This window comes from Dromiciops gliroides, chromosome 2 (assembly GCF_019393635.1).
Source record: "Dromiciops gliroides isolate mDroGli1 chromosome 2, mDroGli1.pri, whole genome shotgun sequence".
In the NCBI taxonomy this organism is placed as follows: Eukaryota; Metazoa; Chordata; class Mammalia; order Microbiotheria; family Microbiotheriidae; genus Dromiciops; species Dromiciops gliroides.
Window position 1 is genome coordinate 157,440,654 of NC_057862.1, and position 12,229 is coordinate 157,452,882.

General features: G+C 39.8%; 1 protein-coding gene across 1 annotated transcript in view; it reads left to right on the forward strand.

The window, feature by feature from the left end:
• LOC122738427 (thrombospondin type-1 domain-containing protein 4-like) overlaps nucleotides 1–12,229 on the forward strand; it is a 153,796-nt gene that overhangs the window by 81,698 nt on the left and 59,869 nt on the right. Inside the window, 2 exon segments of the mRNA XM_043980470.1 lie at nucleotides 1,312–1,408; nucleotides 2,675–2,935. Of these exon segments, the coding sequence (XP_043836405.1) occupies nucleotides 1,312–1,408; nucleotides 2,675–2,935 (358 nt within the window).

A 12,229-nucleotide genomic window follows, 5' to 3' on the forward strand; every position in this document is an offset into this window, starting at 1 on the left:
TTTTTCTCAGTCCAGGGAAACAGCATGTAAGTATAGTGGAAAGATCACTAGTTTTGGAGTAAGCAGACGTGGTTTTGGACTCTGACTCTGACACATCCTATGGGACCCTGAGCAAGGCATTTAACCTTCCTGGTCCTCAATTTCCTCATCTGTAGAATGGGAAGGGGGGTTGGACTATATAGCATCTGAGGTCCTTTCCATATCTAGATAAATAGATGATAGATGATAATGATATATAGGTGGGTGGATGGATGGATGGATGGATGGATGGATGGATGGATGGATGGATGGATGGATGGATGGATGATAGATTGATCTGGAATTAGACTTGGGAGATTTGTTCCCTGTTCCCCACCTCCAGAACATCTCTCATATTTGATTTTGTTATGATTCGATAGCAAATTAGATGGGTGAGGGGCTACCAAAGCAGAAGCCAGACATTGTAGAAGCTGAATTTTGTCTCCTTTACATTTTCCCCAAGTCTAGAGCTAGTTCTTCACATCAGGTTGATATACTTTCAAATAAACCGACAGATTTCTGGTTGGCTCTTAAATACAGACCTAGACACTAGTCCTAAATCTTCCTATTTACTGTTTGTATAACACTGGCCAAGTCACTTTACTTCTCTTGTCCTCAGTATCCTCATCTGTAAAATGAGGGGATCAGGTTCCATAATTGCTAAAGTCCCTTCCGAGTCCTAAACTGTTTTGCACTTCTCTCACACACGAATCTCTCTCGCCACCTAGTGTCCAGTTAAATGGATTTTTCTACTGAGTGACATCTATCATTTTGACCCCGTTTGACTGGGAAAGCCAAGTGGTGCCTGAAGGCAGCTAGGAAAAACCCACACACACCTTCACAGTTCACCGTTTTCCTCTTTTTGCTAAGTCGTATAAGTTTTTTCCTGTTGTTTTTTTCCCCTCTCAACAAACCAAATTCCTGACCCCTACCTACACAGTGCAAGTAAAAACCATTTAATGACTGTAAGTCATAACTGTAATAGTGAGCTAATACTCACTGTCTCCCCTATATACAGATGCTTATAATTATGGATAGACTAGATCAGTAATGTAATTGCTATAGGGATCTCCCAGGTGTGGCAACTCCCTCTTAAATGCACACTGGCACCTTCTTTTTATGTAGAAGGTTATCTAGAGAGCTGAGATCATTTGACTAGCCCACAGCCACACACCTGCTTGTGTCAGAGGGGCCAGCTCTCTATCCACTATATCCATGATGCTGAAATATAAACAATGATCATAATATGTACAGCTATAATGAATAAGATAATATCAGTCTTTGTTTTCTTAGATGATACACCAGCAACCCAACCCAGGTGTCCACTATGAGTATGTTATCTCAGGAACTAACGCCATTAGCCCACAGCTGCCACCTCATAGGAGACCAGGTAAATCCTATTGGGTTCTAGGGGGGTGGGAAGTGGGGTATATCTGTCTATTGGTTATAAAGTCTCATTATTTTCTTGTTCTTGCTCCCTCAAATGACCAACAAGGAGAAAATCTACAGTAATATATTTCCAAATCAAATAGACTTGCTGTAGGGTAATCTTGTGTCTGAATAATCAGTGTTATGAAGTTCCATTTGTCTAGTGCAATAAGGAAATGATATTTTATATCTACACTTTACTAATTTGAAATGTCTTTTCTATTTTGCCTCAGTTTCAGAAAAATCCAATTTTAACCTGTGAAAACAGAACCAGTTAAATCTGAAATAAATATCAGATCTTACCAGCCTTCTGGGCTGTCCCTGTACATAGGCAAAAGTAAGCCCAGATGGTGATTTGAAGGGTGGTACGAGGGTCCTCTTGCCACACTAGGTGGTCACTAGCTGTCCATGGTGCTACTTTCTATGTCCTTGTCCATCATGCTGACCTATTATTTTACCATTTGTTTCAGTCTCTTAGTTTATATAGCCAAGTCTATGGTCCTCTAAATAAAAAAGAATTTACCTTAATGGGGAGGATTGTAAGGTCCCCTCCAGGTTTTCCCTTTAGCTTAGGAGTTCTTCAGATTTGTTAAGTGTCAGGGACAAATCTTGGTGATGACATGGGGAGAGTAGACCTAGGCAAGATACCCCAGGGGTTCCCTTGGACGTTCAAGGAACATACAGCTGTGCCCATTGTACCCTCATATGGGAGAAATGTTTCAGGGGTTAGTTAATAGGGAGTCCCCAAAATAAGATTCATCTACCTCACAACTTTGCCTGACAGATGTATGTACTCCTCTTCTTCTCCTTTGTCTCTGCTCATCCAATTAACTCTTTTTAACTATGAAGTAATACAGACTAGTTCAGTAGAGAACTTGTGAATATTCACTATTTACTTATTTTTAAAATATTGTTTATTTGTGAATAAGTAGGCTGGAAAGAAGGCAAGGATGAGAGTCCATGATTAAAGGGGCTAAAATAAACAAAACAACTCTTTCTGAAAATCGTTTGTAATATCAACTGGAGGTTACTGGCTGACTTTTAAATATCTCTGTATTTATCGCACATTGACACCATTCTACTCTATGGCAGAATCTCTAATGTTGAAGGTTATTTTTGGCCACTGCTTGGCCTAGCTGGTTGTACACCTCATTCTTAAATAGGTTGTCAGATTTTTGGAGCATTCCCTCCATTCCCTTGGTTTGTTCTTGTACTTGCCTTTCCCTAGGAGAGCCTTTCAATGGACAGCTAGCAGTGCCAGATGGAAGGAATCCAGAGGGAGGAGAAGAGAAAAAGGAGAAATTTCCCAGTGGGGAGATGGAAATATTTACTGAAGACACTGCCCACACCTTTCCAGTGAGACAGCCTGAAAGATTCCCCCCCCACCAGCCAGACAATTTGGTCCCAGTTCTTCAACCACCACGGAGAAGCAGAGACCACAACTGGAAGCAGGTTGGGACAACAGAGTGCTCAGCTACCTGTGGAAAAGGTGAGACATGAATGTGGCCTGTGAAAAAAGAAAAAAATCTAGTCCTCCCAATTCTTTTTTTTTTTTTTTTAGTGAGGCAATTGGGGTTAAGTGACTTGCCCAGGGTCACACAGCTAGTAAGTGTTAAGTGTCTGAGGCCAGATTTGAACTCAGGTACTCCTGACTCCAGGGCCGGTGCTCTATCCACTGCACCACCTAGCTGCTCCAATCCTCCCAATTCTTAACCCAGAATTTTGTTTGCCAAAATAGGGTATGGGATTTTAGGTGTACTAGTATTTCAAATCCTGTATTGCTCATTAGGGAAGGGAAGAAGTATAAGCATTTATTAATTGTCTACAATGTGCCAGGCACTACACTAAGAACATTACAAATATTACCTTATTTAATAACCCTGTGAGATAAGTAGTATCATTTACCCCCATTTTTCATTTGAAGAAACTGAGGCAGATAGAGGTAAAGTGACTTGCCCAGGGTCACATAGCTAGTGTCTAAAGTTGGATTTAAACTCATGTCTTCTTGACTCCATGGGCCAACTAGGTGGGTAGAGCACCAGGCCTGGAGTCAGTAAAACTCACTTCCCACCCCAATCTTAATAGTATTTTATTTTTTTGTCCAGTTACATGTAAAGGTAGTTTTCAAAATTCATTTTTATTAGATTTTGAGTTCCAAATTTTTCTCCTTCCCTCTCTTCCCTCCCCCTTCCCCAAGACAGAAAGCAATCTGATATAGGTTATATATGTATAATCACATTAAACATATTTCCACATTAGTCATGTTGCAAAAGAAGAATCAGAACAAAAGGGAAAAACCTCAAAAAACAAAAACAAAAACAAAAAAAGTAAAAATAGAATGGTTCAATCTTCATTCAGATTCCACAGTTCTTTTTCTGGATGTGGAGAGCACTTTACATCATAAGTCCTTTGTAATTTTCTTGGATCGTTGTATTGCTGAGAAGAGCTAAGTCTATCACAGTTGGTCATCACACCATGTTGCTATTATTGTGTATAATGTTCTTCTGGTTCCGTTCACTTCACTCAGCATCAGTCCACTTAAGTGTTTCCAGGTTTTTCTGAAATCTGTCTGATCATCATTTCTTAAAGCACAATTCTTTGCCACCACAAAAAGAACTACTAGAAATATTTGGGTACATTTGGGTCCCTTTCCCTTTTTTGCGGGGCAATAAGGGTTAAGTGACTTGCTCAGGGTCACACAGCTAGTAAGTATCAAGCATCTGAGCCCAGATTTGAACTCAGGTCCTACTGAATCCAGGGCCAGTGCTTTATCCACTGTGCCACCTAGCTGCCCCCTTTCCTTTTTTATGTCCCCTTTGGGATACAGATCTAGTAGTGATATTGCTCGAAATAAGGGTATGCACAACTCTTTGGACATAGTCAAGAAGACTCATCTTAACCCTGCCACATAGCCCTGTTTGTCTCAGTTTCCTCATAAAATGATCAGGAGAAGGAAATGGCAAACCCACTCAAATATCTTTACCAAGAAAACTACCTAAGGAGTCATCTGTCCAATCTACTTGTTTGATAGATGAGAAAAAGGAAGCCCAGGGGTGTTAAATGATTTGCCAAGGTAACAAGAAAAAAAAGCATAGATTTTGAAACCATCTCCTTCATACTTTCCAACGTACTTTCCACTACACCACAGCTTGGACACAAAGATCAGTGCCTTCTTATTGTTGTTTGTCCTCCGTTCTTGAAAAGGACCATGGCATCAGGAGGTGATGCCATGACTTGTAGTGAATTGGATGGAAGAGAGGGAGGGTTGTGCAAGGTCACCAGCCTCACTCTCTCCTCCAGAGCATCTGGGTCCAGTGGCAAGATACATAATTGGGATGACTAGAGATGCATCGCCCCAGATGCAATGGGAGACCTTGACCTTTTTAAGCTAAGTTATTTCCCAGGTCTCAATTTGCCTGAGCAAGGCCCATTCAGTGGTTAAGGCTGGGTAAGAAATGAGGCAAAGAATGGCCTCTTCTACTTAGCCATAAATAAATAAATATTAGGAACAATGGGTAAAAATTGTGGAAAGGCAAATTTAGGTTTAATGACAGGAATTCCCCCCAATAATTAGAGCTGTCCAAAACTGGCATAGGGTGCCTTGAGAAATGGTCATATCCCTATGACTGAAATATATTAGTGAATAGGTTCCTTTTAGATACAGGTTGTACTAGGTAATAGCTGGGGTCCCTTCCAACTCTCAGATTCCATGAAGATCCAAGTTGGAGGGAAATAAAGGTCTCTAGAGGAGTGTCCTAGAGACCTTTCTTTGGCCCTATGTTGTTCAACATTTTTATCAATGACATGGCTTTAGGCATAGAAGATATGCTTATCAAATTTGGAAATGACACAATGCTGAGAGGGATTGTTAGCATGTTGGATAATAGAGTAAAGATTCAAAATATTTTGGCAGGCTGTGGTGGTGAGCTGAATCTAATGAGATGAAATTTAGTAGAAATAAACAGTAAACCTCACAAGTATATAGGATAAGCATGAGTAGACAGTTTGTATGCGAAAATATGTCAGGTTTTTAATAATAGTAGCTGGTGTTTATAAATTTTCTGAAATGTTTTGTGGATTTTTATCTTGTTTGAGCCTCATACCTGGTCTGTGAGATGGGTAACAGAGGTATTATCACTCACATGTTACATCTGAGGAAACAGACTCAGAAGAATTAAGTAACTTGCCCAGAGTCATGAAGTGTCAGAGGTGGGATTCAGACCCATGTCTTTCCTGAGTTCCACTCTCTTTTCAATACACCAGCCTGCAAAATATGAATGTTTGACCAGTACCAAATTTGGTCTACATAAAGATAGGCCTAGTGTTCAGAAGAGGTAGGTGTAGCCCCTTTTGTTGAACTCTACTCTTATCCAGGGGAGTATTGTGTCCAGTTCTGGCCTTTACAATTTAGAAAGGGCACTGGCAAGTTGGCGGAAATCAAGATGAAAGTGACTAAAATGGTAATAAACTTCAAGACCATGATATCTGAGGATTATCTAAAGGACCTTGGTATACCTAGATTGGAAAAGGCAAGAATTGGGGGGTATGTGGTAACTATGCAAATATTTAAAGGGTCATCATGTTGGGCAGCTGTTTCCTCCCTATAAAATGAGAGGATTAGAAGAAGCATTACTCTCAGTACTCAGAGACAAAGAGACATCGAGCTCTAAATATGTGACTCTATGTCACCAGATGAAAGAAATAAGATTTATTCTACTTGTCCTCAAAGGGTAGAATTAGGAAAACATGATTCATAGAATTACAGAGAAGCCAATTTAGGGTCAATTTAAGTCAAAAGTTCCTCAAAATTAGAACTTCCCCAAATCATAATGAGAAAAGAGAGAGAGAGAAAGACTGATTTTTTTTCCCTCATTGAAAATCTTTAAATGAAGGTTAGATGACTCCTTGTCAGGGATGTTGTATAGAGAATTACTGTACAAGCATGGGTGACTGGTAGCAGATGATACTTATCTTGAAGGATCTAATTCAGTGGTTGGTACAAATGCACTGATACCTTCTGTGCATCTGTTTTAAATGACCTTGTAGTTAAGTTACATATTTCTTGATACTGATTATATTTAACTTAACAGCTTACAAGAATCATAGAATGTCATAGTTGGAAAATAATTTTAAGATTATCTCCTACAGTTTATTCATTTTATAGACAAGGAAATGGCCAGTCAGAGATATGGAGTGACTTAACTAACATCACACAGTTCATTTGGAATACTTTAAATGTTGGGTTTGGAAACTGTGACTGATATGCTGTTAAATTAGGAACAGTCTTGGTTTTGGGGGGTGCCTTTTACCCTACAGTCACAATCCTTTTCTTAACCCTGTGTCATTTTTTCCCAGGTTGTAATGTGTTCTCCCTACCATCCCTTAAAATTGAGTGCAGGGGGGCAGCTAGATGGCGCAGTGGATAGAGCACCGGCCCTGGAGTCAGGAGTACCTGAGTTCAAATCCGGCCTCAGACACTTAACACTTACTAGCTGTGTGACCCTGGGCAAGTCACTTAACCCCAATTGCCTCACTTAAAAAAAAAAATTGAGTGCAGGGATTTTCTGTCTTGTTGGTCTGTGAGGAAGCTAGGCCTCATAAAGAAGTTAGAGGTTTCAGTATTCACTTTGCAGCTTTAAGAAGGCCTAAACAGGAGAAAATTAGCCTGAGGGAGCAATGCCATTAGGCTCCATTGTATGGATTAATTGCTTCTAACAAGGTTGTGAGCTTTCTTAACTCAAGGAACATATCCCAGTTTTTCATCTCAAAATCACTATCGTGGTGCCAACCACATAGCAAATGTTTAAGACTAACAGGATAGGATTTCAATTGGAAGGGTACATCTTATCCAAGGGCAGCTAGGTAATGAAATGGTTAGAGCACTGGACTCATCTTGGTGAGTTCTAATCTGGCCTCAGACACTTACTATTTGTGTGACTCTGGGCAAGTCACTTAACCCTGTTCGCCTCAGTTTCCTCATCAGTAAAGTGAGCTGAAGAAGGAAATGGCAAACCACTCCAGTATCTCTGCCAAGAAAACCCCAAATGGGGTCATGAAAAATCAGACATGACTGAAAAACAACACATCTTCTTCAACTCTTCCCCTCATTTACAGATAAGAAAATTGAGACAGGTTATTTCCATTTCTGGAGTCACGTAGCTAGTAAGTGGCTGAATTGAGACTCAATCATCATTCTTTCCCCTATATCTAAGACTATTTGGGGTTGTTCTAATAGAATGGATTAACTTAAGGAAAGAATATAAAGTATCATCAGAATTTGGACATCAGATGAAATTGGTTGAAGAAACTAAGGATGTTTAGCCTGGGGAAGAGAAGATGCTCTTTTCAAGTATGTGGAGGGATTTGTGCATGTGTTCCTACATCCTAAATGTTAGACCCATCCCAAAGTGTAATGGGCTTCCTGGAAAGGCTCACTTACAAGCTGTGAATGAAGAGTGGATACCCATTTGCAAACTGCTATGAAGGAGATCATTTTTCAAGTGTAGGTTGGTTGTTATAGCTTCCAGAGCCCCTTCTAATTTTGAAATTTCACTTTTCTCTGGAGTCTGTTTTGTGGACAGCCAAAGGACAGGATCAGTTTGGACTAAAACTAGAACATTCTGCTTAGGTCACTAAAAAAGGGCATATCAGACTGGACCAAAAATATAATGTAAGTGGAAAGAGAATACTGACTTTTTAAGGAACCAGATAATGACCCTACTGTACCCAGGAATGGACTGAGATGAAGACTTCTTTTTTTTTTCTTTTTCTGGGGCAATGATGGTTAAGTGGCTTGCCCAGGGTCACACAGCTAGTGAATGTCAAGTGTCTGAGGCCGGATTTGAACTCAGGTCCTCCTGAATCCAGGGCTAGTACTTTATCCACTGCGCCACCTAGCTGCCCCGAGATGAAGACTTCTTAACCAAGAGAACAAAGTAAGACTTAACTCTTAGACTGAAGAAAACTGAGTCCTAAAGGCATTCCCTGTCTTGGTTATTGCCAGCGTATACACAGTTTGTGTCCTCAAGACTACAGCAAAAATGTTCTGTTATATTTAAAAGGATTAGCTTGAGGGTATGTTATAGTAGTCATTTTAGGGAAAAAAAAAAACGCTTATTAAAAGTTTAGGGTAAAGGTGATAATGGAGCTATAAATAAGAGTCCTAACCCTCCAGGCAGTTATATCCAATGCAATAAAAAAGAAAGAAAACAGCAATACTTACTGGACATCTCCAAGTCATGCTGCCTGAACTCTTACTTCCTTCTCCTCCTTCAATCCAGACTCTCACTCTCATGGCCCTGGACTCTGAATGGTTTTCACCTTCTCTTACCAGGTCCAGGCCCACCATGCCATTTGCCAACCATCCCAAAGCCATCCCAAAGCTCATACTCTCCTCCCCTTTCCTTCTTTCCAATTCCATCTTCCCTAGATATATCTTCATTATTTGAAGGTAAACTCCTCTGTAGAATGAGGCCAAAATACTTGGGCTTAGTTACTCACAAGATGATCATGAGAAAACCGCTTTTGCAACCATAGAAGAGTATATAAATGCAAGTTCTCATTATAAGAAAATCTCATTCCAGAGGCAAATACTGGAGAAACAGAGGAAATACTAGTATGTTCTTTCAAGAAAGAAAAGTTCTCTATAACAAAAAAAAAGTATATAACCGAATAAAAAGTAACTTCACCAAGATTTTTCCTTTTGATATATTTTCTATTCAATCAACATCACATTTTTTGCCTAGCCTGTGGTAGACTTTAATTGGAACATTATTTTATCTGACATAATAGTGTTGCCTTCTATTGCGAACCTTTATTGCAAGAGCAATTTACGCAAATAGCCTTCTCAGCTTCAAACACAGCCTTACAAGTAGCTGTCAAGTTTTATAAAAATAAAAGCATTGTGCTCTGGCCTAGCAGGTTGTCTGAGATATGTCAGTTGAAGAAAACGGTATGAAATGGTCCTTGCTAAGGAAACATTCAGACATTTGCCTTGACAGCGATCCCTTGAGTTGCAATTGCAATTATAAGGAGCTAGAGGTGTAGGAGAGAATAATAGTAATAGTGATGATGGCAATGGTGATTATGGTGATTAATTTTTATATAGCACCTAATATGTTTCAGTTACTATACTAAGCACTTTACAAGTATTATGCCATTTGATCCTCATGATCCTGGGAGGTAGGTGCTCTTATTACCCCCATTTTACAGATGAGAAAACTGAGGCAAACAGAAGTGAAGGGATTTGCCATGGGTCACCCAGCTGGTAAATGTCTGAGGGATAGACTTGAAACTCAGACCTTCCTCACTCCAGGTCTTGCATTCTATCTACTGCACTACCTAGCCAAGGAGAAAAGAGTTAACCTAACAAAGACTAGAAGTGTCTTATGAATGAAATTGCCAGTTCCCTCCATAGGAGGAAGGCAGCAGCTTGCAGTTTGGTAGTGGGCAACTATCGCCAACCTGCTCCTTCTTGTAACAATTGCATTGCAGCTTTAGCATCTTAAAGGATAGTATCTTTCACTTAGAAACTGTCGCTTTGATATCTGCAATATAAAAGTAGAGGTCAAAATGTATCATATAGGTGGTGATCCCTTTGGCTCCCATGGGTTTAGTTATCATCTCTATGCACATGATTCCCAGATCCATGTGACCAGCCCCATTACCTCTCCTAAGCTCCAGTCTCTCATTGCCAACTGGCTACTGGACATTGTTCACTGGATCCCACTGGCATCTCAAACACAACATGTCCAAGATTCCTTCTTTCTGTCATCATCCTTCCTATCACCTAGGTTCTTATATAATATCAGTCTTCTCTTGGACTTCTCCCTCTCCAGCCCTCCCTGAGTCCCACATCCAGTCCTAGTAAAGCTACATCCATAACGGCTTGCATACACCTGTTTCCTCTTTTCTAATCACACACAGGACAACCACCTTGGTCCAGACCTTCATCATCTGTCACTGGAACTACTGTAATAGCTTCCTAAGTAGTCTCTCTGGCTTAAGTTTCCACCTGCCAATTTATCCTTTATATATATTTGCTATAGTGAGATTCTTAAAGTACAGGTCTAATCATGTCACTCTCCTGGCAGTGAGGTGGTAAAGTGGATAGTGTGCTAAGTCTGGAGTCAGGAAGTCCTGAGTTCAAATCTAAACTCAGAAACTTGGTAGCTGTGCCACCCTGGGAAATTCATTTACCCTTTCTCAACCTCAACTTCCTCATCTGTAAAATGGGGATAATAATAGCATTTATTTTCTGGAATTGTTGTGAGGTTCTTTTTTAAAATGGTATATAAATGCAGCTAGGTGGTGCTGTGGATGAAGCAAAGAACTGAATTCAAATCCTGCCTCAGACACTTACTAGCTGTGTGACCCTAGGCAAATCACTTAACCCCTATTTGCATCAGATCCTCATCTGTAAAATGGGGAAACACTAGAGAAGGAAATGGTAAACCACTCCAGTATCTTTGCCAAGAAAACCCCATGGACCAAACCAAAGTCAGTTGGGATCATGTAGAGTCAGATATGATGTGGATGAATAGCCGAAGAATAACATAAATACTCACTATTGGTGGTGGTGGTGGTGGTGTTCATCTCCAGTAGCTCCCAGTCTCTCTAAACTTTTTTTTTTTTTTTTTAGTGAGGCAATTGGGGTTAAGTCACTTGCCCAGGGTCACACAGCTAGTAAGTGTTAAGTGTCTGAGGTCGGATTTGAACTCAGGTCCTCCTGACTCCAGGGCTGGTGCTCTATCCACTGCACCACCTAGCTGCCCCTCTCTAAACTCTTAAAAACAATAAAAATAGAAAATGTACTCTCTTACTTATCCCTGCCTCGTTGAATCCTAGCTTCATTCAAGGCTTAGCTCAAATGTCATCTCTGATAGGAAGCCTGTCCTTATCCCCCCAGGTGCTAATGCCCCCCCCCTTTGAGATTCCTTCATATTTACTTTGTGTGTATGTGTATATTATATTTATATTTACATACATATATATTATATCCTTCCTCACCCCCATTAAAAATGCAAATTCTTTGAAAGCAATGATAGAAAGACTGTTTTTGTCTTTGTCTCTTCAATGCCTGCCACGGGGGCTGATGTATAGAAGACCCTTATATTAGGCTTGCTGATTAATGATTGACGAGATCAGGAAACTCCAAAGCACAAATTCTACCCTTATATCAAAATAGTCCTCTTTATTAAACCAACATAACTCAATTTTTAAAAAAACTTTAAGTCTGACAGCCTTTTAAGGTAACAAAACTAAATATTATTTCTCAGATAAATTGGCATCTTTTCTTGATAGCCTCTTCCTGATTTCATCCTATTCATTTCAAAATGTGTCCAAAGTTTTAAAGAGAAAGACTCCCTTTTGTCTAAATTCTCCTAAACTTAACTTTTTCTTGAATCATCTCTCTCCATCTGAGGGCAATGATTCTCTTTCAGGGAAAGAAAACCTGGCTTCTCTGCCTCTTTCGCACTTCTCTCCCTTTAGGTGATCTATGAAACTTGATGAACTAAAATATCACCTGTTTAAAATTTCCAAACATAATTGGGATTTCCATGAATTTTAAAATCCCCCCACCCCACAAAAAGTCTTCTTTCTGTTTCATTAAATATTTAAAGTCTTTAGCTTCTCTTTAAATCTGAACAGGATTTCAAGAAGTGGAGAAGTAAAAGAAACATGTTCTAAGAAGGGAGTGGGGATGAAACTGGTAAATGAAGAGACATGGAAAGGCAGGATGATAATAGGTAATGAATGACATAGCTGGAGGATAGACTGAAAA